Source organism: Dipodomys merriami, unplaced genomic scaffold (assembly GCF_024711535.1).
Source record: "Dipodomys merriami isolate MVZ:Mamm:240054 unplaced genomic scaffold, mDipMer1.0.p SCAF_4, whole genome shotgun sequence".
Lineage (NCBI taxonomy): Eukaryota > Metazoa > Chordata > Mammalia > Rodentia > Heteromyidae > Dipodomys > Dipodomys merriami.
Window position 1 is genome coordinate 40,406,891 of NW_027205603.1, and position 27,758 is coordinate 40,434,648.

The window sequence follows — 27,758 nt, forward strand, 5'->3', positions numbered from 1 at the left end:
GAAATGGCACTTGGTATGCCAGAAGGCACAGGAAGGGGAAAGAGGCCTTTTGGAGGTGGTGGCTTGCCCCTTGCTAGGCAGGTGGGAAGGGGTCTCCAGACAGCCCAGACATTACAATGTGGCCAGTAGCTCCTATCACAGGCCTGGAATGGCAACACAGACAAAACTACTAACAGCCCAGGGCAGGTTTCCTAACAGAAACATGTATACAGAAACATTGTGTAGCTTGTGAGCTACACAATTCTTTTCCCACAGGATTCCTCAGAGAGGAATTAACCAGGATATCACTCATGAGGTAGTTTTGTTGTTCCCCAATAGAAATCTGACCACTTGAGCCACAGCTCCACTTCCAGGTTTTTGGTAATTAATTGGAGGTAAGAGTCTCAGACTTTCCTAGCTAGGATGGCTTTGATCTATGATCCTCAGATCTCAGCCTCCTGAGTAGCCAAGATTACAGGTGTGATCCACTAGCATCTTGCAATTTTTATTTATATATTTAAATAGCCTGTTAGAAATACAATCATTGTGTTATATGTAAGATTAAAACATTGTTCATTGATATAAAAAGAATAGTTCTAAAGCATTTTGAAAGAAATACAACTTTAATCTTTTCAAATATATTCAAAAATTGGAACATAATCACCACTGTGGATAAGGTGTGTAACTCAATAAACAGGAAAGAATGATCTGTTTAAAAAACAGAGCATATGCAAGTTATACTTGATCTTATAAATATATTGAATATTCCTTAGTAATATTTTACTAATAACTTTGTTTAGCAGCTCTTCTTTCCCCACTAACAATGCAAACACAAACTTCAACACAACACATATAGATTTAACAGCATCTATCATTTAAACATTATGATTAATTTCTATCTACCTCTTGACAATCTGTCTTATATAGACTCATCAGAACTCACACATTCCAAGTAGTCTCCTTCAAAGTATTAACGGTATGAGTCTATGCATCAATTATTATAATGCTACTAGTATTCTAAACTATTTGTGGAATTTGTAGTTCTCTGCCAGTCTTCTACTTTTAAATGAATGACCTCAGAAGGAAAATTCTCTAGAAAAAAAAAATCACATTAACCACCAATTAATCACAAGTGGCTTCAACCAAATCTAAAGATAGTAAGGGACTATAAAATGAAAAGTTCCTCAAACCTGTATTTCTGTGAATCATTTTGAATTGTGAATCTAAGAGTTATATATAACTCCTTATACTTTTCCAGGACAATTCCTTGTTATAACCCCACCAAGAGACAAGAGTCTAATTCCCTTCTCTTGAATTTGGGCTATCCTTAACAAGTCATTTAATGGGCTATCCTTAACAAGTCATTTAATAACCAAAAAAATGCAGTAAAACTGATAGTGGACAACTGCCAAGGTTTGATCAGAAAAGGCCAAGCAGTTTTTGCCTTATTTTCTAGGGAGGCTGACTCTTCAGACAATCTCCCCTCCTTCAGAATCTAAAGGCCCTGTTGAGAGAAGCCTAAGATACTTGGAGACTATGAGACAAAAGAGGTTCAGTCACTAGTCCAGCTGAGTCCAGTTTTTAGTCATCATAGCACAGTCCTTGAACCAACAAGTGAAAAAGATTCTTGAAGAATCCAGACTCCCCAATTTGAGTTTTCCCAGCTGAGGTTCCAAACACTGTGAAGCAGTAACATGTTCCATTCATCTAAAATCCTAACACAAAGTCTAATTAGTTGAGAGATAATACAGAGCATAATAAATCGGTTACTATGTTATACCATGATGGAAGAAGTAATTGAGAGGCAGAGAAGTACATGGTAAATTCCATTAACATGTTCTGAAGATTTGAATAAGAAAATGAGCTATTAACAAGTATAGTTCTCTACAAAATACACCTATTTTTTAATCCCCTAATCTAACATTTTTGTAATACACTCCTTATCCATCTTCTAGAATCTGGACAATCCAGAGTTGACACCTGTCAAAGTCTGACTCCTCCTCTCAAAATGGCACTCCAACTTATCCAGCTGATTTAGCTTCCTACTCAGCCCCTACTTTCCTGTTATGTGTGCCTCGAGAACCAAGGACATATTTTAATAAAGAATTTACTCATAAAAAGCACTGTGCTTACTTGCTTATCCTTGATTCTGAGCTTCTTGAATGCCAGGGATATTTATTAACATACATTATCTATGAGTACAATGAATTTTCATTATGTGTTTACATTATGAAATGTTCAAATCAAAGTAACACATACTATTTTATATACTAATTTTATGAGTTTTATATACTATTTTTGTGAAAACATTTAAAAATCTACTTAGTAAACTTGAAATATACAGTAATTATCTTAGACCCAAAGGCTAATGTTATCATAACTGAATGAATCAATGTGGTAAATACACACTAAATTATATTCAGTCTTAAAGAAGGATATCTTGGTATCAGTGACAACATGGCTGAAAAAGGAGGATATTATGCTAGATGAAATTAGACAAGCACGGAAAAACAAGCACTGCAAGATCTCACTTATATGTGGAATTTTAAAAAGTAGAACCATAGAAACAAGGATATAATGGTAGTTAACAGTCTGAGAAAGGGGAAGATGTTGATTAAAGTGTATAAAATTTCAGTTAGGCAAAAGAAATAAGCTTTAGTGATCTACTAACCAGAATAGGAAGGGTTTTTATTTTTATTTTTGCCTTACTAACACTTTGCAGAGTGTCAGTCACATAGTAAATAGGCAATTATTACTCTGTAGAGAAAAAAAAAAAACAAAACTTCCTTTACATTGCTATTTCTTTATCCTTTTTCTCATACCTTTCCTACTTTTGTTTCTTACGTCTAACATCAGTAGCAGAAAATGCTATCTATAAAGTCCTGTCTTTAGTTTATTCAGAGCTTAGCCAGTTAGATTTCTTGAGTTTTAACTGGTTAGAAAAATAAGCTATGAAACCTATGTGATATGGAGGGAAAAAATGCCTTTGTTCAGAGCCCCAAATTCAGGGATGCTAGTTTTAAACAAAATGTGTTTTCAAACACTTCTTTGTACTGTGAAAAGGCCAAAAATTGCGGCACATGACTATAATCCTAGCTACCTGGAAGGCAGAGTCTGAAAAAATAGCACTTCAAGGCCAGTCCAGGGAAAAAGTTAATCAGACCCCCATCTCCTAAGTTGGGTATGGTAGAACATACCTGTTCTATAGATATGAAGAATGAGGCCTAAAGTAGGCCTCACATGTCAGACTCTATTAGAAAAATAACTATAACAAAATGGGCTGAAGTTATGGCTCAAATGGCAGAGGGCATGGTTCTAGCAAGCACAGGGTCCTGGGTTCAAATCCCAATGCAGAACATAAAACATCTGTTTATTGCAATCCACAAGAATATATGGTTTGGGGCTGGGAATGTAGCTTCGTGGTAGAGTGCTTGCCTAGCATGCATAGAGCCCTGGCTTCGATTCCTCAGTACCACATAAACAAAAAATGTTGGAAGGGGTACTGTGGCTCAAGTGCTAGCCTTGAGCAAAAGAAGCTCAGGGACAATGCAGAAGCCCTGAGCTCAAGCCCCAGGACTAGACAAAAAAAAAAAAAAAGAATATATATTTTACACTGGATCACAGAACATACTTGATATGTTAAAATTTTAATTATTACTTGAGATATAGTCTTATTTTAGAAAAAAGTTTTAAATATATCTAATAGAAAATGTTGCTTTCTATTAAATATTACACTAAATATAACAAATCTAGGTATAAGAATTAGGACAGTTTGGCAAATACAATTTTAGAAAACATAACCAACTATCAGTAGTTTCCCCTTATAAATGGAGGACAAAGTCCAAGACAACCAGTAGATACATGAAATTGGCTATACAACTAACAGTGGTTTTGTAACTAATACAAAATACATTGGCACTACACACAAATCTATAGATTCAAGAAGCTGAGTAAACAAAAACAAACTAGAAATCAAAGAAAATGCATGACATCATCATAAACAAACCAGAAAACTAGACAATGAAATCTTGAAAACTAGTACAAAGAAAGGACACATTATCTGTGGAAAAACAATTATTAGTAGTGGACTTTAAAACATTAACAGAGAACAACATTTGGGTAAGTGGCACATTTCCAAGAACTGAAAGAAATGTTAACCAGCTATTTATGTATAGATGTACCTTATATTCATAACATGAATATAAACTCATGCTTCTTTTTCATATGAAATATGCCCTTTTCCAGATAAAAGATAATTAAAACCTTACTCAAGTAACTGTGACTCCTCTGTATAGCATCTTTACAATAAAATAAAATTTTTTAAAAAGATAACTAAAGAAAAGTCATCACCAGACCTCCCCTAAAAAACTGCTAATAGCAGGGGCACTGGTGGCTCACAATGTAATCTTAGCTACTCAGGAGGCTGAACTCTGAGGATCATTGTTTAAACTCATCCCAGGCAGGAAAGACCATGAGACTTTTATCTCCAATTAACCACCAAAAAAACAGAAGCAGAGCTGTAGCTCAAGTGGTAAGCTAACCTTCAGCAAAAAAGCTCCGGGGCTGCCCCCAGGCCCTGAGTTCTAGCCGTAGACTCAATATACGCAGGCATGCACACAAACACACACATACACATACATACATACACAGACACAGACACACACGCACAGAGCTAATGTTCTTCAAAGGAAAGAATATAAAGATAACTAGGAAAGACTAAAGAAGCTGTGAAACACCAAAAAGAACAGAAAATAGTAAAAATATGGGAAAATATAACACTATCCTTTTTCCTCTTGAAGTTCTTACATTTTATTATATATTTGAATATAGCCATTAGTGGGTCATTTATATAGGGAAAGTATTTAAGACAACAATTTTATAAAGTACAAAGGTAATAGGACCAAAATGAAGATAAGGTTTCTAGACTCTACTCAAAATTGACTAAATGTTAACCTCAATATATTGTGAAAAGTTACATATAGATAATGTAATGCCTAGCATAACCACTTAAAAATAAGTAAAAAGATACACTTAAAAACACTTCAGAAAAAGAAAAACTGAACTACTAAAACTTTTCCAAGGAACCTATGGCAACATAATGGCAAGAAAAGATTCAAAGGGAAGAAAAATAGCAGGCCAAGAGAAAATAAAACAAAATGAAAGAGGAGTTAAACGATAACATTATAAATACTGCATTAAATATAACAAGTCTAAGTACAAGAATTAAAACAGTTTGGCAATTAGGATTTTAGAAAACATGACCAACTAACAGTAGTCTCCCCTTATCAATGGAGGACAAATTCCAAGACCACCAGTAAATATGTGTAATTATATTCCAAATCATCTTTTCCTATATATTCATATACAAATGTATTCCCATTTTAGCAAAGCACTTACAACATTAATCTTACTGTAGATGTAGATCCTAGCAACCAACACGATTTTTTTCCTTCCCTTATTTAATCAAGAAATTTCCCTTTCGTTTAAATAAAGCAATTTATAGTTTCTCTTCACTGTATACAAACTATCAGCAATACTACTATTGTGCATTAGGATCATTATTTTGTAAATAAAGATTACTAGAACTGAAAGACCATAATACTGTGTCAGTGGATCTGATAAATGAAGTAGCTACTCAATGACTAACTGGTGGGTATATAGGAGATACAGTGAGGATATGCTGGGTATGGAATAGTGCACATCTTAATGGGGTTCAGTGAAACTTAAAACTTATTAATTCTGGAATTTTCCATTTAATATTTCAGACTGAAATTGGCTGCTAGTAACTGAAACTGAGGAAAGTAAAACCCCCAGATAAGGATGTGTTTTCTATGCACTATCTACACAAAACTAATTTCAAATACAGTAAAATGATATACGTAGTTTGAAATAGAAAAAGATATCAAAAGAGAGGAGTGGCTATATTACCATCTGATAAAAATAACTGGACACAACAACAAAATGACTGCACGAGTTATTACATAATAAGGGTCAATAAATCAAGAACCTACGGTAATCCTAAGTATGTATACAAAAACTATTTCAAAAAAGATGACATTGAAAAATAGTGAACAGAAAAAATAGAATTATCTGCAATTATAGTCAAGGACATCATCTCTACAATTAACAGAATTAGACAAAAAAAATTACCTAAGATACTGAAGTAAACACTATCAATTAGCAGGATTTAAATTTATAAAACACTCCACTCAGAAACTAAACATAATTTATTTTCAAATGTCTATGAAACATCCACCAAGATAGCCCATATCCTAAGCTACTAACTACACAGCACACACACAAATTTAAAAGAAGCAAGGTCATACCTACTGTGTTCTAACTACTAGAAACAGAAATAAGAAATCAAAAGGAATAATAATAACATTGCTAAACACTTGAAGACTATATACTTAGAAATAATGCATCAATCAAAAGGGAATTCAAAAAAATTTAAAAATTGGATAAGCATGAAGATGCAGCAAAATTTTGAGATATAGCTAAAGCATGCCATGTGGGAAAGTTCACCAGAAAAGAGGAAAGTATAACTAATAAGTTAATAAAAAAAGAGGAGTAAAGTCTCCAATTTGAAGCTTCTCATCTTGACAAACTGGGAGGCAGTATAGGGTAAACACAAAGCAAACAGAAAGGAATAAGATTAACAATCAATGAAATTGCAAATTAGAAAAGAAAAAATATATAAATCAGGTAAGTTCTTTGAAAAGATCAATAAAATTGATTAGTTCTACTATACTGACAAAAACAGACACAGGAGCATTATGAGGAAGACAGGACAGGACAGGATACACAGTACAGGCTGTCATCACTATACACTGATGACATTAAAGAGACTAAGCATAAACTTGGGTCAATGGAGATAAAAAGTCAAATTCCCCACAAAGGAGAAACTACCACAATTATCCCAATATGAAATAATTTGAATAAACCTACAATTATTAAAGAAGAGTGAATTAGTAGCTTAAGAACTACCAAAAATGAAATCTCCTACACCAAATCATTTCACTATAGAAATCTATCAAATGTTTATGAAAGGATTAGCACCAATTCTATAGGTAATAGAAAAGGTCTCAACTCCTTTTTTTAGGCCAATACTGTCTTTATAATCAAACTAGACAGCTATTGAGTAGAATTTCCTAATTTGACAAAAAGTAAGCACAAACATATGTATATATACTCATATACATATACTTTATGTATATACACAAAACATGATTCTAACTATAGGACTATTTAGGATGTTGAGTAGAAAGGGAGAGGGAAAAAAACTAAGGGTAAAAATGTTGAAGTTTATTTCAACTATGTATGAAGTCAGTATGAGTCTCAATGAAAGCTACTGATGAACAGGGAGTGGGGAGCAAGGAGAGAGAAAGCTGTAGAGACTGTTGCTCTGAGTAAGGGATAGTATATGCACAACTGAAACACCATTAGAGCCTGGTGGTGTAATTAATACAAACCATAAAAAGTTTTTTAAATGAATGACAGTATAGTGGGCAGGTGCTGGGGCTGGGAAGGTGGCTCAGTGGTAGAGCGCTTGCCTTGTATGCATGAGGCCCTGCCTGGGTTCGATTCCTCAGGACCACATAAGTAGAAAAAAAAAGCCGGAAGTGGCGCTGTGGCTCAAGTGGTAGAGCGCTAGCCTTGAGCTGAAGAGCTGAGGGACAGCGCCCAGGCCCAGAGTTCAGGCCCCACGACTGGACCCCTCCCCCCCCAAAAAAGTGGGCAGGTGCCACTGAGAGGGGTGTGTGCCAGCAGGAGCAGTTAAGAAGGAGGGTGCAAAAGGATGGATATAGTAGAAGTTTATTTTCATGTATGAAAATAGAACAATGAAACTTGCTAAACTGTTTTGGGATGGGAGAGGGGAGTGAGAGAAGGAAAAGTGATAGAGGGGTATGGTTGATTGGGATACATTATATGCATATATGGAAATGCTACAAGAGAACGCCTCTGTACAACTAATGTCAAGCTAATTTTTAAAAGTACAAAATACTCACAGACAATACTATCTTGATGAAAAACTAAATGTTGTCTCCAAAGATATGCAATAAGGCAATGTTTACTTTCTCATCAATTCTATACTCTTTGTATTAACATTCCAGGGAGAGAGGGAAGATTGCAGAGAGGAAAAGACAGAGAAAAGGGAGGAGGAAGGGGAAGGAGGAAATGATGGAAGGGAGGAAATGATGGGAGGGAGGAAGAAAATATGGAAGGAGGGAGGGAAGAAAGGAGGGAGAATGAATGTAGGTTAGAAAGAAGAAAACTATTCTCAAAGGTGAGATTTTATCTAAGTTGAAAATGACAATGTTCAAGAACATTAAAAACTCTTAATACTTCTTATTTGTCAAAGTCACTAAACACAAAAAATGTTATTTCTATATATTAGTTATGAATAATTGGGAGCTATAAGTTTATTTGTAATAGTTTCCCCAAAATTATTTCTTAAGAAGATCTTAACAGGCACAAAATATATGCTGAAAGAAATGCTAACAAAAGAAATAAAAGAAAAACTAAAAAGTAGGAGAAACATACCATTTCATCAATTGAAAAACTTAAAACAGTAAACATGTCAATTCTGTTCAAAATGATTATAGACTTAAAAATCAAATTTTCCAGGTGCCCATGATGCTACACACCTATAACCCCAACATCCAGGAGGTTGAGGCAGGGGGATCACTAGTTACAGGCCAGATTGGGCCACAAAGTGAAACCCTGTCTCAAAAAAATTAAATAATTGGTTTGTTAACTAATAAAGAAACTCTAGAGGATTTTGGCTACATAGATAAGCAGATTTTACAATATATAAGGTAACATAACTTGAATAACCAAATGATTCTAACAAAGAATAGTAATTTGGGAGAAATGACTAATTTTAGGGTTTGAAGTTATAAAATTCAAAGCAATGTGGTATAGATTAAACACACACACACAGGGCAATGAAACAGAGACCAAACATTGACAAGGGTGCAAAAGCAAGCGCAGATGGAGAAGGGGTAATCTTTTAAATAAACAGTATTGAGAATAGACATTTTGTTGCAAAAGATAAAAGTCCTAAAACACGTTATAAAAAAAATTAAGCCAGGAGTTGGTGGCCCATGACTGTAATCCTAACTACTCAAGAGGCTGAGATCTGAGGATCACAGTTCCAAGTCCCTTGGAGATGCTTAGCTCCAATTAACCACTCAAAAACCAGAAGTAGTGCTCTGGCTCAAAGGGTAGCCTTGAGCACAAAGAGGCTCAGGGATAGCACCCATGCCCTTAGTTCAAGCCTTACAACTGACCAAAATAAATAAATAACTCAAGATCATAGATGTAGACAAAAGGTGAAAAATCTATAAAAACTTTCCGTTAAAAAAACAGGAGAAATTCTGTGAGCTTGGAGTGGGTTGAGTCCTTAGATCTATACAAGAAAAAAGTTAGACTGGCCACCGCTGGTGGCTCACACCTGTAATCCTAGCTACTCAGGAGGCTGAGATAGGAGGATCTAGGTTCAAAGCCAGCCCGGGCAGGAAAGTCCATGAGACTCTTATCTCCAATAAACCACTAGAAAACTGGAAGTGGCACTGTGGCTCAAGCAGTAGAGCATGCACATTGAGCTGAAAAGTGCAGGGACAGCGCCCAAGACCAGAGTTCAAGCCCCATGACCGACCAAAAAGAAAAGAAAAAGAAAAAAGTTAGCAGCTGGGCATCAGTGGCTCAACCCCATAATCCTAGGTACTCAGGAGGCTGCAATCTGAAATTGCAGTTAGCAGCTATCCGGGCAGGAAAGTTCATGAGACTCTTTATCTCTAATTAATCACCAAAATGCCAGAAGTGCAGTCAGGCTCAAGCGGTACGTGCCTGCCTTGAATAAAAAAGCTCAGGGACAAGTGCCCAAGTCCTGAGTTCAAGCCACAGGGGGAAGAAAAGTAGACTTTCCTAAGATTAAAACTTTTTGTCTATGAAAGAGATTATCAAAAAAATAAAAGGTAAACTACAAGAAATATCTGCAAAGGGTTTATATCTAGATTATCTATTTTTTAAATTCTTAAAATTTAATTTAAAAAAACAAAAAAACTCAAAAATGGGCAAAAGGTTCAGACATTCCCCAAAGAGAATAAATACAAAGTAGCTAACAGCATTAAAAAAAAAAAAGCAAACATGCTCAACAACATTAGCCATTAAAGAAAGGCAAAATTAAAACAATGAGGTATAATTCCTATAAATCTATTAAAAGTCAAAATCTAAAAATTAAAAGACACTGATATTATTGAGAGTTGGTGAGGATAGGGAGCAGAGTGAAACTCACATCACTGCTGGTGGGCATGTAAAATAGTGTATGACCTCTTTCGGGAAACGGTTTAGAAGTTTCTTATGAAGTTAAACATTATACTTACCATATGACCCAGCAATCCCACTTCTGGGTACCTATCCTAGAGAAATAAAGACAATCTGCACATCATTGTTTACAAAAACTCTAATCTTATTCCCCCAAACTGGAAACAATTCAAATGTTCTTCAATGAGTGATCAACAAACAGTACTACATCTATGTAATGGAATCATTCCTCAAAAATTTTAAAAAACACTCTACCAATACAATCTGAATGATTCCTAAAGGCATGCTGATGACAGAAGCCAGACTCAAAACACTATGATTCTACACATATAAAATTCTTAAAAATGACAACACTATAGTGATGGAGATCGTAACAGTGATTTCTATAGTGTATGTATATATGTATGTATGTAGGGAACTGGAATTCAAAGAGATGACACAAAGTAATCTTTTGTAATACTAGATCTGTATTGTAATTATAGCAAAGATTACACAAATCTTCACATGTTTATTAAAATGCATGAAGCTACATCACATACAGAAAGTCAATTTTGGGGCTGGTAATGTGGTTTAGTGGTAGAATGCATGAAACCCTTGGTTCGATTCCTCAGTACCACATAAACAGAAAAAGCCCGAAGTTGTGCTGTGGCTCAAGTGGTCGAGCACTAACCTTGAATAAAAGAACTCAGGGAAAGTGCCCAGGTCCTGAGTTCAAGCCTGAGGATTGTCCCCACCTCGTCCCCCCCCCAAAAAAAGTCTATTTTACTGTATGTTCACATAAAAAAAAACAAAAACAAAAAGAAGATGCCAATGCCCCTAGTGAGCCAGAATTTCCAATACTGCAATTATGGTTCTGTTGTTTTTTGTTTTGTTGTTTTAAGTGTTGAGTGTAAAACTTAGGGCCTTGCACTTGCTAAGAAAGTCATGAGGTTTGAACTCAGGGCCTTAGTCACTGTCTCTAAGCCCTTTTGCTCAATGATCTACCACTTTAAGGCACAGCTCCACTTCTGGTTTATGAGTGGTTTGATTAAGGGTAAGAGTCTCCCAGGGACTTTTCTGCCCTGCCTGGCTTCAAATGCAATCCTCAAATCTCAGCCTTATGAGTGTGAGCCACCAATGCCCCTTTGTTTTGTTTGTTGTTGTTGTTAAGAAATTCCATGGGTGGGGCTGGGAAGGTGACTCAGCAGTAGAGCACTTGCCTTGCATGCCTGAGACCCTGGGTTCGATTCCTCAGCACCACATAAGCAAAAAGAAAAAAGCCGGAAGTGGCGCTGTAGCTCAAGTGGTAGAGTGTTAGCCTTGAGCTGAAGAGCTGAGGGACAGTGCCCAGGCCCAGAGTTCAGGCCCCACGACCAGACCCCCCCCAAAAAACAGAAAAAAAAAAGAAATTTCATGGGTGATCTTGGTGTATAGCGAAGAATAAGTACTTCTACCAGTTGAAACTCATCAGTATGGCACCCAAACCCCTCCCTAAATGTTCTTCTTTGTAGTCCATACTCCAATAAAAAAAAAAAATTACATGTATCCTAAAAAGATCCATTTCATAGCTCTAGCCTTTTGTTGTGTCCTGTACCTCATCATCAATTTGCCTAACAAGTACTTCAAAAGACTCCATTGATCATGTTCTATGTCACTTCCCAATCAAAAAATCTGTCAGTGGTTTTCTAATACCTGTAAAACTTTTCATGAGTCCCATCTCTTACTATTCATACTTATATTTAAAATGTTCATCCTTTAGGTAACTCTCCTGCTTCATTTTTTTTCAACTATTCATGCCTCACTTTAGCTAATGATATTCTCCACTCCCCCAAACATTTTTCCCATCCATCTTCTTTGGATAAAACCCTTCTAGAATTAAGTAGCTCACTTCTCCTGAACCTACAGGCTAATTACTTTTCTACCCATGAGTTCCTCTGGTTATGATAATCACAGCACTTACCTTATTATATTGGATCTATTTTATGTGTTAATCTCCTTCAAGTTGCTCCTTTATAGAAAAGACCATATTCTATATGTTTGCATCCCTAACTTAGCATAAGATCTGAAAAAAAGTGGGTACTTCGATGTTTCTTGAAGAAATTATGTGTCTGGAAGTAGTAACAGTATTTTTACCAGTAAAACTTAATATACCACTCATTTTTTCCAGAAAGGATATTGTTGTACCTATATGCTGATAATACCTAATCTCTGAAAACCACTCTCCAAAGGCTTTTCATGTTATAAACTACTGTCAATTAAACATTACTTACATGTCTCACCTATTCATGTCCCACTGGCATCTCAAACTAAACTTAAATGTAGCTATCTTTCTTTTTCCTAAACTCTTGAACTTTAAATGCGCTTACTTCCTTGTTTTGAATACATAACACAGACTTGAACCAGAACACAGCCTGTTGACCTTGAGCTCGTGATTTTCCTGCCTCAGCCTCCTATGGGCTAGAATTATAGGTATGTAGCAACATGCCCAACTTTGTATTGCTAATTTTGAACAGATTCAAAGATTTGGGGCTTAACAGACATCTCAGGATCATCCTCAAAGACTTTCTTCTCATTTCTCACACTTAAATAATGATGAAGTCAAAGATCCAAGCTTTCCATATTTAATGCCTCTAGTTCAAACCTTGGCTATGCTAACAATTATTGTAATGATCTCAACTGCCTCCAGTTCTGATCTATTTTTTTTTTTATGTCAACAGTGATTTTGTGAACTTCAACCTCATTTCATTGCCTTTGCTTGCTTGGTAACATCTATCACAAAATTTCAAAATTCCTCAGCATGGCATAAAAGATCTTTAGTAATTTGGCTCCTATCAAATTATTATAATCCTGATTATACCCACAGTAATACCAAACTTTCTGCAGTCCAAAGAATGCAGTTCCCAAAGGCATACTTTCCTATACTTTTGTACTCCAGCAAATAATTATATCTGTAATGGTCTTCTACAGCATACTCCACTGTCCATCTTCCAAGACTGGCGACTAAAATAATCCCTCTACTACTCCTGGAACTTTTGGGTTCTTTGGGTTTCCATCAATTTTATATGTCTACCATGACAGCTCATTATTTAAAACCTCCATTTAATGTAAATTTGTCTCCTCAACTCAAGAGACTATAAATCCCTGAAAGGCTGTAAGAATATGAATGTTCCCTAGCTTCCTCAGTATCTAGTATTATCTTAAAATATATTGAGGGATTCAATGTTTGTTAAATGAAAGTTTGTAAAATTGATTTTCAAACCTATAGTAAATTAGAGCTCACAATAACAAAATTTTGAAGAAAAACATTAGCTGTCTCACAGATCCACCTAAGGCAAAACCTACTTCTTTTTTTTAATTAAAAAAAAAAGAACTAATTAATGGACATCATCCTCCACATACACAGAATAAGTAATCATCAAGTTTTAATGAGTGGCTACACCACTTAAATAATGTTCATTGTTCTTAAGTGCAAAGTAAAAGTTATTTTTAATACTTTCTCACCTCACCATTCAGCACCTTTCTAGTTTCTTATCTATAACAACTTCATGCTATTCTTAAAAAGAACCTTCTCTCAGGCTTGGTTCCAATCTTCTCAAGCTTTGTCCTAATCCTTCCATTTCTATAATGCCTCATGTTCCAAAATTATTCCATTCTCTTTCATTATTTTAGTCAAATTTCTCATTCTCTCAATGGGGCAAAACTCAGATGCTGAAAGCAAAAATACCTTCTATAAATTTAAAGATAGCACCAACATATAAATTGCTAATACGTTTAATATTCCCAAAGATTATCTGCATTTTAGAGAAAGTAGTAATATATGCAAATAAATATTAGATTCATGTTAATACGAGAAAAGATTCTTGAAAAATTTCCCAAAAGATGAGGAAAAGATGACACAAGTTCATCCTTTCAGGACTAAACAAGTTGTAATCAAGTTATAATTAAATGAGCATAAATTTTAGCTCATTTATTTCAAAAAGCATTTATAAATATGAAATATGAGAATAACAACATCAACAATTCAGTGTTTTGATTCAGAAAAATAATTTCTATGTCACAGGTTCTATATAACTGAAAAGAATTTGCTATCTAACTCTAGAAAGGAAGTAGACCCAATAATTTACATAATAAATCTATCGGTTAACACTACTAGGTTTTCTATTTCGTATAGCTTTATGTGATTTTTTTTTTTTTTTCTGGTCCTGGAGGTTGGCCTGGGCACTGTCCCAGAGCTCCTTTTGTTCAAGTCTAACACTCTACCTTGAGCCACCAAACCACTTCTGTGATTAACTGGAGATAAGAGGCTCATGGACTTTCCTGCCCGAGTTGGCTTTGAACTAGGATCCTCAGATCTCAGCCTACTGAGCAGCTAGGATTATACGCATGAGTCACTGATACCGAGTTATATTTATATGGCATAAAATACCCTCTCTTCTTTATCTTCTCTTTCGTCATTTATTCGCTCTTTGTCATCCTTCTGGGGGCTAGAGGTAGCTTGCCATAAATCTATTTTGCTACAAATTCAATTTTCTCCCATTTCCACATAACTTAATGGACATGTGGGAGATTACATCAGGGTTAACTACAGGCTAATGTGTATTTCAAGTTACCCTATGATAATTTTTAAACTGTCTTAATTGCTTTAAAATTTGTCTTTGTGAATCATTTATCAATGCAGACAGACAATCTGAGAGATAAGCACCATGAAGATGAAATGAACATGAAACGAACAGTTCAAGGAAGTGATAATGTAACCTCAATTTTGCCCTTATGTCTTCTGAAAACACAGCTATGAGATTGATTTCTACAGAGTTGATATTTATATTACTTCTATGTCCTGATAATTAAAACTTTGGGGGGGGGCACACTGGTGTATATTTTAGGAGCTTAATAACATAATTGATATTAATCTACATCTTATCTCTATTCTTCACATTACCAGACAATGCATACCATTTCATTCTTATTTCTAAAGATTCACATTAGAAATTGCATATTAAGCTTTTGCTTCTCATTGCATTAAACATTCTCAATTAAGTAGGTAATAAATGTAGGAAATTTAGTATGAGGATCCAATAAGTGAAACAAAGTAATCAATGTCTTCCACTTTAATACATAAGAATAAAAGCCAAAACACTGATAAATTTATTTTTATTATTCTCTATTATTGAGAGAAGCTTTTTTAATCCTAAAATTATGTGGAAAAACCAGCAAGCAAGATTTTCAAAAGGGGCAATGAAGATGTCTACACCAATGATACAAGGTAACAGATTAGATATTAAACACAAACTGAAAATAACAATTGGAATAAAATGTGACAAAATGCCTTTTAAGTTGCTTACTGTTAAAACACTCATCAATTCAGAGGGGGGAAATATGAGCTCATTAAATACATACCCCATGTTATACCCTGCTATAGTATATATGTTTAACACTTTTCTATATGCAAAATGAAAATTTCTTGAAGGTTCTTCAGAATGGTATTATATGTTGGTTAATCTCCTGAAACCCCATGACAGACTTAAAGATGAAGTTTTTTTAATCCAAAGAAATTAGATTAAATCCTTAAAATTCTTACATGTATCTTGCTTAGATTTATTAATTTATACACACCTGATCATATAAAGCAAAATAGGAGATAGCTGAGGTGGTGGTAGTTCCTTGTTCTACTCTTGTGTTTCCTGCTTGAATCCTAGCTACTTGGAAGACAACAAATGGTTGAGGCTAGCCCTAGCAGATAAGTTCATGAGATTCCTATAGCTGGGTGCAGTGATAACTGCCTGTCGTCCTAAATTATGTAGAAAGCAAAGATGATTGTGGTTCCAGGTTAGCCCAAGAAGAAAGTCCAAAGACTCCATTTCAGTGGAAAAAAGCCAGTTATGGTTGCTCACATCTATCTTTCAGCTAAGAAGGAATGCTAAAATACCTGGATCATGGTCCAGGTGTGTGCCTAGGCAGGAGACCTTATTTCAAAAATAACCTGAAAAAAAAAGAAGAGTAGCTTAGTGGTAGAGTACCTGCCTAGCATGTTCAAACCCTAGTACTGCCTCTCCCGTAAATCAGCTGTGTTACAAGGTATTACAATAATTCTTTACCTAGGCTGCCAAAATTGGTATATAAACTTTTTTTGGGGGGGTGGGGGTCCGGTCCTGGGGCCTGAACTCTGGACCTGGGCGCTGTCCCTCAGCTCTTCAGCTCAAGGCTAGCACTCTACCACTTGAGCCACAGCACCACTTCCGGTTTTTTTCTTTTTGCTTATGTGGTGCTGAGGAACCGAACCCAGGACCTCACGCATGCAAGGCAAGCACTCTACCACTGAGCCACCTTCCCAGCCCCCCATATAAACATTGTTAAAATATGTTTTTATCTGAGGATCATGATTCAAACCCAACCCGGACAAGGAAAGTCCATGAGATTTTCATCTCCTATTAATCCCCAGAAAACCAGAAGTAGAGCTGTGGTTCAAAGTGGTAGAGTGCTAGCCTTGAGCAAAAAGAGCTCAGGGACAATGTCCACGCTCTGAGCTAAACAAAAAAAAATAGATACATAGATAGATACATAGATAGATAGATAAATATAGAGATAGATAACTATTATTTTTCAGTAGTTGTACAAAGGAGTTGCCATTCAACAAAGTATTAAACTGTTTTTTCAATCATCTTCTTGCAATGATTCTTTCCTATTACAAGGCTTCTTTCATAGACATTTGCTGCAATGTAAAAGGTAGTATACAAAACGCTTTTTATGGCATTTTGTATTTTAACTTTGTTCTGCACATTCACATTAAGAACCATCAATTTTAGTTTAAGTTGCTAAATAAGGTTATCATACAACTGTAAAAAGCTTAAGTTAAAGTAGATTACATAAGAATATTTCCTAAATTATCTAATCCTTTTAAGTCGCATATAAATGATTACTTTAAAATATATACATATAAATACTTTGGAAAGTTAAAAATATCTGTGGAAGGGCTGGGAATGTGGCTTGCCTAGCATGAAGCCCTAGGTTCAATTCCTCAGTACCACATAAATAGATAAAACCAGATGTGGTGATGTGGTTCAAGTGGTAGAATGCTAGTACCCAGGCCCTGAATTCAAGGACACACACACACACACACACACACACACACACACACACACGCACACACGTACACATGCACACACACATGCACACGCACACACACACGCACACGCACACACGCACACACACATGCACACACACACACACGCACACACACACACACACACCTGTGGAGGATTTAAATGTTCCCGTCCTGAGTACTAAAACATATTCAAACAAATGACACACATTAAAACCTGCATAGAAACACAACATATAGAAAATACATATGAAACATTGATGAGTGAATAGAAAACAAAATCATGACAATAATAACATGTATGTACTGATAAAGTGACTGAAATATATGTTATTTTTTAGGTATCAAAGTCTTATATGTACTTATGCATGATACTTTAGCAAGATTTTGATTCCAATTCTTAAAATCATTTTACATAGTACAAAATACTAAGCTAAAAAGCAAGTGAACATATTTTTAAGGGTTAGGAATATGGTAATTACAATAAAAACTAGCCTAACTGAAAGTTACAAGACTGTTCAAATTTCCACATGACTCAAAAATAGAAACACTTTACAAACCAATTGTTATATGCCATTTTTGTTTAAAATTTTTAGAAAAGGCTGGGCACCAGAGGCTCACACCTGTCATCCTAGCTACTCAGGAGGCTGAGATCTGAGGATTACAGTTCAAAGCCAGCCTGGGCGGAATCCATGAGACTCTTATCTCCAATAAATCACCAAAAAACCGGAAGTGGCGCTCTGGCTCAAGTGGCAGAGTGCTAGCCTTGAGCTGAAGAGCAGAGGGACAGTGCCCAGGCCCAGAGTTCAAGCCCCACAACTAACAAAACAACAACAACAACAACTTTGAAAAAAGCTAGATGCTGATAATTCACACCTGTAATCCTAACCACACAGAAGGCTGAGGTAGGAGGATCAACTTTGAAGCCTGCCTGTGCAGAAAAGCCTGTGAGACTCCTATCTCCAATTAACCAGCAAAAAAGCTAGAAGTGGAGCTTTGAGGGGAAAAAAAAACAAAACTGAGATCACAAGGCTCTGAGTTCAAGCCCTAGTAATTAAATAAATACCTTAGATATGAATTTGCCTTTTCTTAAGAGTAATATTACTGAAATGTATATTATAGTATTTTCCAGTATTACTATTTTTTGTCTATGTATTGTCCTTTTTCTTCTCTTGATTAGAGCCTTTCTATCTCCCGAGAGTTTTTTCCCTTCTTTAACTTGTTACATTTAAACATGTATAACAGGTAGTCCAAAAGTGCAGGTTAGGACTGCCACATTAAACTAAAACAAACACTGCACAAATCCTAAGATAGCTATGTGTAAGGTCTGTGTGGAATCATGCTCTAACTGCCTCACAAACTCCAAGCTCAATTTCTTCCATCTGCAAAATGTAGGCAATACTAGTACTTAAGCATTCAGGCTTATTTTGAGGACTAATGAAGATAAAGCCAAAGTAGCATACAGTAAGCAAGAACTGTCACCTGTTCTTTCTTCTATAATTGCTACACAAATAAAATGGCTCAATTTTTTGAACAATGTATTTGAGACTTGTGCCCATACTCCAACAAATGTGAATTTAGATTGTAATTTGAAAAAAATACTTTAAAATGTTGAGGCTTTCCCTCCCAACTTGTTTCCTTTCTTCTTTTCAGTATTGAGAACTGACCCCAGAGCTTATACTACCAGCCCTTTAGATTGTTTTTCTGAGGTTAACTCTTTATGCCCATGCTTGCTTTTGCCTTGAGGAGGGGATTATAGGCATGAACCACCATGTCTGGCATTAAATGTTTCAATTAGATTAACATTTCACATGTTATTATTGCTGGGTGCGAGCAGCTCACATCTATAATCCTAGCTACTCACAAAGCTGAGACAAGGATCAGAGTTCAAAGCCAGCCCAGGTAGAGAAGTCTATGAGACTCTTATCTCCAATTAACCAAAAAGCTGGAAGCAGAGCTATGACTCAAGTGGTAGAGAGCTGGTCTTGAACAACAACAACAAAAAACCTCAGGGACAGTGCACATACACAAAGCCAAATGAGAGTCAGAGACTCTGAGTTCAAACCCTGTACTAGCACGCACGCACACGCACACGCACACGCGCGCGCACCCACACACACACACACACACACACACACACACACACACACACAATTTTAGAGCTGGGAATAGAATTCAGTTTCAGCACTTCCCACTATGTGTAAGGCCCCGAGTTCAAGCCCAAAATCATCAAAAACATAATTCTAAAATCGGAAGTGATGTGCATGTCAGTATTCCCAGAACTCAGGAAGATCATGAATTTGAGGCCAGCCTAGACTACAAAAGACATCATCTCAACAAAACAAAATTTAAATACATATAAATTGGCAGGATAACAATGTCTTGCTATATAAAAACCTATTTCCAGAAGGCAGGTGATATACACACATAAAGTTAAGACAGGAGGTTAAGTTTAAGGCCAGCCTGACCTATATAGGGAAGGCCTGTTTAAAAATCACTTTGGCTTCTAGTTTTCCTCTATCAAGGTATGTAATCTCTAAGCATTCTGGAACTTCAGTTACAAACTGGATGTAATTCATTTTGTCATTCAGCCATCAGCAAATTCTATGGATCCTTTAAAAATATATTCCTAACAAAAAATTCTCACACTTTCCGTTGCCACCAGTCTTCTTTCTTAGTCTCTATCACCTCTGGCCAACAGGAGTCTTTAAAAATAAAAATGTAGCCAGGTGCCAAGAGCTCACACTTGTAATCTTAGCTATTCAAGAGGCTGAGATAGACTGAAGATCACAGTTTGAAGCCGGCTAGGACAGGGAAGTCTATGAAACCCATGTCTAATTAACATCCAAAAGGCTAGAAGGGATCTGTGGCTTAAGTGGTATAAGGCTAGCCTTGAGCACAAAAGGTCAGGGAAAGCAAAGGACTCTGAGTTCATATCCCAGGACCAACACTAAATACACAAATAAATAAATACATAAATAAATAAATGCAATATGTCACTCCCCTGTTCAAAAACGCTCATGGCTTTCTTCCTGTTAAAAATAAAACTCTAAATCTGCCTTTATTTCCCTTTTTTCCTGTCCCCTAGCTACATAAGCTCCTTGCATCCTGAAACACATCAAGTACAAACCCGTAAGTCTTGCTGTTCTGTTTCAGTTTCACCCAGGCAAAACCATTCATGATTAGGTCTAGGCTCAAAGGTCACTTCACAGAAAGGCCTTCCCTGATAACACTATCTGAAGCTCCTACCCTTCTGAATTATTTCTTCAGATACTCTAATAATTATTCATTTGTAGTTTCTAGTATCCTCACACTACAAGAATGTTAAATTCCATAAAGCCTATTTGGTTTATTCCTGTATGCTTGGCACTTAGAGCAGCACCTTAAACATATAAGGAATTCCATAAATATCTGAGTGAAGACAACTTCTATGTTTGGTTTATCTTAGTTTGGTTTGGGGTGGGGAGCATACTTGTGTTTGAACTTAGAGCCTAGCATTTGCTAGATGTTCTACCATTTGAGCCACTCCCCAGTTGTTTTGTTTTTGAGACCAGATATCCCCAAATTGTCCAGGCTGATCTCAGATTCCAGGCTTCAATACTCTTGCCTTAGCCAAATAGTTAAGACTATAGGCACACACCACACCACCTGGCAAGAACATATACTTATTATAATTTATTCATGTGTTTTTCCTTTGCAAATATGCTTCCATTTATATAAAGAATATAATGGCACTGTTATTTCCATTCATAATTTTCTGTTAAGTTAAACTTTACAAGGGAGAAAAACTAGCTACCTGCCACTAGATGGAGTAATGAAAAAAAACCCAGCAAACCAGTCTTTTGATCTTAATCATGTCAACTATCTCTTCCTCCCTTTTCACACTATCAAGACCACTACTTTCTCAACAATGATGACTGAACTGAAAGACAGTTTCATCAGTGGTTGGCCTATAGTATTATCTACTTTGCTTTTCTTTCCTCTTAAACAACATCCCAAAGAAATTTTCAAGGAACAATGTGTCCTAGAGGCATTAATTGTGTTTACAGACTAAAAAGGGGCCAAGTAAATAAATACAGGGGGAAGAAGCCTGAACAGGTTTATTCCTTCGAGGGTACATTGTTCATGTGCATTGTAAATTTCAAAACGGAAATACACACTGTACCCTAAATATATTTCTTCAACCGATTTACTTCTAACAGGGCTTTTCTAAGAATTTATTATCTACAGCATTTATTTCATTCAATGTTATCCTGAAGGGTAGCATTTTAAGGGTCCTTAAAACCAATCTGAAATGGAAAAGGACAAATATAAACAGGATCTTCCTTTTAGTCATTTCACTCATTGTATTATTCTCCCCTAGCTTTCTCAAGCATTCAAAACTAAAAACATCTTTTACTTCAGATATTTAGATAGGCTTACAGGAGACTTAATAACTGATTCTAACTATAATTAAAGTATTCATAGACTATAGGACATTGTTGGAGATGTCACGTTTTTGAAAATGGGGAAAGTGACAAAAAGTAATAGTTACCAAAAGTAGCATACAAGGGCCAAAGTACTCAAGAAAGTTCCCCTCCAAGCACATATTCCCTTTTTTATATTATTACCATCCAAAAACAGTGTGTGATAAGTGGGGCAGCAGTAAGACAGTTGTATAAAGTTTGAGTATCAAGGGCTGGGAAGGTGGCTCAGTGGTAGAGCGCTTGCCTTGCATGCATGAGGCCTTGGGTTCGATTCCCCAGCACCACATAAGCAAAAAGAAAAAAGCCAGAAGTGGCGCTGTGGCTGAAGTGGTAGAGCGCTAGCCTTGAGCTGAAAGCTGAGGGACAGCGCCCAGGCCCAGAGTTCAGGCCCCACAACCGGACCCAAAAAAAAAAAAAAAAAAAAAGTTTGAGTATCAACATTAAATTGATTATTTCTGGGTAAAGTAACTATAAGAAAACTAGTAAGTGGGATCACTTTATTTTATGATGAAACACATAAATTCATATCCTCTAAGGCAAAAATTACTTCTCTAAGAATTCTTCTGTTTCTCATCATTCTCTCATATCCATTTAGGAACTCACATCTCTTCCAAATCACTGCCTCTATATGCCTTTCTTTCCTTTAAAACCTGTTCCTGATCATACCAGTCCCTCCTATTCTGTACCAGTGCCAGTTTAACAACCTTGAACTCTTCACTTTAACATTTGCAGAGTATCTTCCGCCTTCTATCCAAAATTGAACTTAACTGAACAACAATACATCAAAGAAACTCCTAAAATTTAGAAGCATGGTTGGGATATGCACAATCCCAAGAGATAAACAATGCTACCTTCAAGCCCAATCCCAAAACAATCCTAAATTCTTTGAAACTAAAAATAGTTCAGCTGTTGTCTCATCTGCCAGCAGATGGCCAGACTATTTTTAATTCAGGATTCTCAAGTGCAGGAGTGGATCAGACTAAGCTAGGGCAGCCCAGACACCCTCACTCTGCAGAACTCAATGTGCACTGCAGAAAATTGTGGTAGGGCAGGTACCAAGAAGGCCAATGTGAAGTTGCTGCTGGGCTTGTGGGCTTCATATAAATCATAATCAGGGGGGAGGGAGCTTTTTTTTTAAACCATCTTCAAAATAAAATCTAACGTTTTAAGAAAATTTGAAATAAGTTTTAAATAACTTTGCATATCCTTTAAAGATTTACTTTTGTGTATGGAAGTTTGTTTAGGTAGTGTCTTTGAGAATGGATTCTGTTATAATAAACAAAATCTCCATTAATGACAATGTTTTCTTTAAAAATTATGCATTTTAGCCAGAAAATAAAATGTTCTGAATAATAAACAAATTACAATCTGTGATTTACAGAAAACTTCTTTAATTAGTCATGCTAAAGTTGGGAATTAATTTTAAATACCAGTAATCTGAACTCTACTAACACTTCAATAAAAAGATTTTCAAATGAAAGTCAATGAAGTGTTAAAAGTATATATACAGAATATATGTTCTTGTTTATTATCCATCTCCCTTCAGTTCCAAGTAAGTGATGATTAATACTGTAAGGGAGAATGAATATATGCAGGCATATTTAGAAAGGTTGTAACACTCCCCACAAAATGACCTCTGTACCTCCATCATTCAATTCCACCCACTCACAATCTATAAACGAAGGATGAACAAACTAGGCCACTCCAATCTGCTTTCCCATCCAGTTTAAAGGCCACATGGACTATTATGGGACCAAAGGGGGCCTGGCCTAGACTCCAATAGTGAAGAGGAAGGAAGCCTTTACTAACTTCCAGACACAATACATATTTGAATATAGCAAATTAGGTGATATACTTTCTGACAGGATGAAAGAGGTTATCTCTACCATTTGTTTGTTTAATACTGATGGATGACAAGAGAAAAAACAAAAATCATCAGGGATTAGCTACCATGAAATTGCAGATGGAACTTTTACACTGTAGCAGGCTAAATGTAACTTTTATGAAGTTCAAAGAAAATGCTTTGTGCATCTCAAGTACCTGGAAAGACAACCATAATACAGCTAATACACATAGCACCAAAAAACTTACCTCGAGAAATGGTAAAGATGCAATGGTAAAGATGCATTTACAGAGTTTATAAGTCCTCTAAATATGCCAATCTAAAGTAGCAGGAATACTAAATGCACAAGTTAAAGACAGACTGCATTCATATTTATGGCACATTAGAGGGGAGGTGACTGTACAAATATTAAGTTCAACACTCTAATTCAGAGAAGGAATTTAAGGCCAACAGACTTACCTAATAATCCTAAAACAGAATTGATACGTAGACCTGGCATTTCCACAGAATCACTATTAAAACCTGCAGCATTTTTTTAGGGGAGCAGGTGTATATACATAGCACATTCCATTTCTTTAGGTAGATCTTTACTATTTAACATATGTTTTAAAAAAATACTCTAACATGAAAAATCTGAGTTCTCAAACATAAAAACTTTAAAATTCTATGTCCTTTACCCTGCAAAATTATCTATAAGCCAACAATTCTCTAAAAAATACATTATTTCCTCATGTCACCCTCACTTAATAGTTAATTCTTTCAAGACCCAGATATACAGTACTTGCCTTTCATATACCTAGAACAATTTGTTATCTACAAGAATAATAAAACAAAAAACCTGTGACTCATAAGAGAAGCAAAGAGAAAGAAAAAAAAAAACCACCTGAAGTCCAATATACTACAAATCCAGTTTTGTTGAGACTTCTGACCCTCCTGTGTCAGCCACCCCACTTTCACATTGAGATTACAGGTGTGTACCAGTGCATCTGGCTAAATTAATTTCATAATGAAATCTCTTCTATGTGTTTCCTATCACCAACTGTAAGAATCCAGAAAAGAAAAACTGAAGATAGCATATTATAGCAAGTGACACAGTAATCTTTTATTTTTAAAGATTAAAAGGTGGGCTGAGAAGGTGGCTCAGTGGTAGAGTGCTTGACTTGCATGCATGAGGCCCTGGATTCGATTCCTCAGCACCACATAAGCAAAAAAGAAAATAGCCGGAAGTGGTGCTGTGGCTCAAGTGGTAGAGCGCTAAACTTGAGCTGAAGAGCTGAGGGACAGTGCCCAGGCCCAGAGTTCACGACCGGAACCCCCCCCCCCAAAAAAGATTAAAAGGCAAAGTTGCCTTTTAAGCTGTGAAGTTTAAATTTATGCTCTTACTTCAGCATACATTATGGTTTTTTTTCCTCTTTCGAGATGTTTTTATTAATTTTTTTCCAAAACACACTTAACAAACTTCATGTCTTGCTAATCTAGCCTACTCTGCATCTCCACTGCTATAAAGTGTAAGCCTCGGAGATTTATCACTATGTTAAATGTCCTGAAGTCTCTTTAAAAGCCCCTCCTTTGACTGATAGATACAACAGAGCTACCTATAATTCCCTCCACCCCCAATCAATACCTCATCTGCCTGCCCTGGCTCTAGGTATTGTTTGGATTTTCCCCTGCTGCGGTCTTCATTATACCACAATCTCTTCCATCTAAACTATAAATCACAATTGAAGCTGGAAAGCAGCTGCCACTGCCCAGACATGTGGCTGGTGGGTGTCATTGTCTTTTTCATTTCCCCCATTTCAAACCCTTCCTTCCCGGGTTTCCTAAAAGCCACTTATATCTCCCGGTTTTCACACCGCCACGGCCACCCCTTAACCTCCGGGTCTTATTCTTCCAGGTCAGCCCAGTTAACTACAACATCACTCTTGTTTTTCCTGTGGCGGAGGCGGGGAGATGTCAGAATGGGCTGCACGCCTCTCGCAAACCCCTTTCCCGAGACTGTCAACAAGGGAACAACTTCAGCCCATAGTCCTAAAGTAACCACGGGGTGGGGGGGGTGTGGGGTGTGGGGAAGAACAGAAATGATAAAGTTACTACGGTAATGACGGAGCCCTTCCCACACGCAATCCCGACACCTCGGCCCCACCTCGATCTCCGAGCTAACAAAACAACAGCTCATCTTCGGTTCCATCACAAAGGCTGGCGGGGATCGATCTACCGATCCATCCAGTCTGCGCCGCGCGGGCCCACTAATACCACCCTCTCCGCTCGCTCCCGTCCGACCCCTCGGGTCCGCCGCCGCCCTCCGCCCGGCCCGGCCCGGCCCGGCCCGGCCCGGCCCGGCCGCCCTCCTCCACCCCGCCGGCGCGGCGCCCCACATCCAGCCGAGTTACCGTCAACTCGGGCCGGGGCGGCAGGAAGCTCGGGGCTCCCCGAGGTGAGCGGCGCGGGGCCCGGGACCAGCCCCCCCCCAGCCCCGCCCCGGCGACCCCACCTTCCCGGCGGGACCCCCCCGGCCCCGGGCCTCCCCCCTCACCTAAGGCCACCTCGCACGCTTTGCGCAGCTGGGAGTGATGCGCCTTCTTCACTTCCTTGTCGGCCAGAATCTTCTCCAGGGCTCGGGTCAGGAACATGTTCTTCGTCTTCTTGCCCTCATACATGGACGCGGAGAAGGCGGCGGCGGCGGCGGGGCGTCCGACCCGCGGCTCCCGGCGGCTGGAAGGGGGGAGGACGGGGACGACGGCGAGGAGGAGGGGAGGAGGAAGAGCGGAGAGAAAAGAGAGGTGACGGGGAAGGGAGGGGAGGCGTGGAGGGCAGCGGCGGGAGCGGGGAGGGACGGCCGCGCCGGCCCCGCCGCGCTGCGGGCGAGGGGCGTCGAGAGCCTCGCTGCCCCGGCAAGGTGGCCCCCTCGAGGGCCGCGCCCGTCGGGCCTCCGCTCCTGTCGGGCCCGGGGGTCGCGTCCCGGCCGCTCCCCCACCTCTCTCGTCCCTCCGGGGCCCAGCGGCGGTGAGGGAGCCCGGCCCAGGAGGCCGTCTTCCGGGACCCGAGGGCCGAGGCCGAGGAGGCTCAGAGGCCCGGCGACAGGAAGGCTGCCCTAGCTACTGTGGGGATTAGCACCCGCCGGAGCCGCGGACGGGTCTCCATCACCGCCAGCCTGCCCCGGCCGCCATGTTGGGAGGAAACGACGCGTCACGCAGCGGCCGAACGGCTGCAGAGGAGGAAGCGGCGGCGGCGGCGGCGGCGGCGGCGGCGGTGCTGGCTGCCCGGAGCTGCCGCGGCGCCGGGAGGCGAGGGGGCGGAGAGCGGCGCGGGAGGGGCGGCCCGTGCCGCGGCGCTACGGCGGCCCGGCGGGGTCTGGCCGCCTTCCGCGTTCTCGCCCGCCGGGCGGTGTGGGGCGTGGCGGGCGTCCTGCGGTGCGCAGCCTGGGCCTCGGGCTGCCGCGGCGCTGACTGCGGGAGCTGGGGACCTCCGCACGCCGCGGTTCCACCTCCCGGCCACGCTGCACCTGCTCTGCCAACTTTCCCGGAGATGCCGTCGGTGTGCTCACAGCCGCATCCGCAGTGCAATCTCCTCCCGCACCGGGTCTCCACCTGCCGGGCTCCAGTCTAAATTCCCTACCCAGGTGCAGGAAATTGCTCTCCGGGACCGAGCAGGGAGGATTCTCGGTGGGGAAAGTAAGATTAAAAAGAGAGTTACAGACTATATTTCGCTTTTTCAACGCGGTAGGATAGATAAGTTAGTAAAGTCTGGGTTTCGAGTTAGTTCTTAACTTTGAAGTCAGGGTGAATGCTTTTGGCTGAAGTCCCTGTAGACAGAGCCCGGGGTTCCTGTACCTTTAATGCTAAGATTCGGTGGAAGATTTGAGAATGGAAATGCTTTCTGTGCAAACAAGATGAACACACGTGATCGTGTGTCTGCCTTGGTACCAAAGATGAATTTAGATTTCTGCAGTGCTTTCTCCTGAACAAGATATTATGAGAAATGCCATAAAATATACGTACACAATTTTCATAGTGAACTAGGGGTGTGTCTCCAGGTTCCAGGTTCCATCGTGATACACAGGGTC

The 27,758-nt window shown here is 38.5% G+C and overlaps 1 protein-coding gene across 3 annotated transcripts in view; it reads right to left on the reverse strand.

Moving 5' to 3' along the window:
• Arfgef1 (ARF guanine nucleotide exchange factor 1) overlaps window positions 1-26,871 on the reverse strand; it is a 116,415-nt gene extending 89,544 nt beyond the window's left edge. Inside the window, exon 1 of one of the 3 annotated variants that reach the window (XM_069990843.1) lies at window positions 26,229-26,867. In XM_069990843.1, coding sequence (XP_069846944.1) covers window positions 26,229-26,352 — 124 coding nt within the window. In that variant the 5' untranslated portion in view covers window positions 26,353-26,867. Of the gene's footprint in view, window positions 1-15,900; window positions 16,143-26,228 lie in introns of those variants that run through there. The other 2 variants (XM_069990845.1, XM_069990846.1) reach the window with 2 other exon arrangements.
• Window positions 26,872-27,758: the final 887 nt, after the last annotated feature.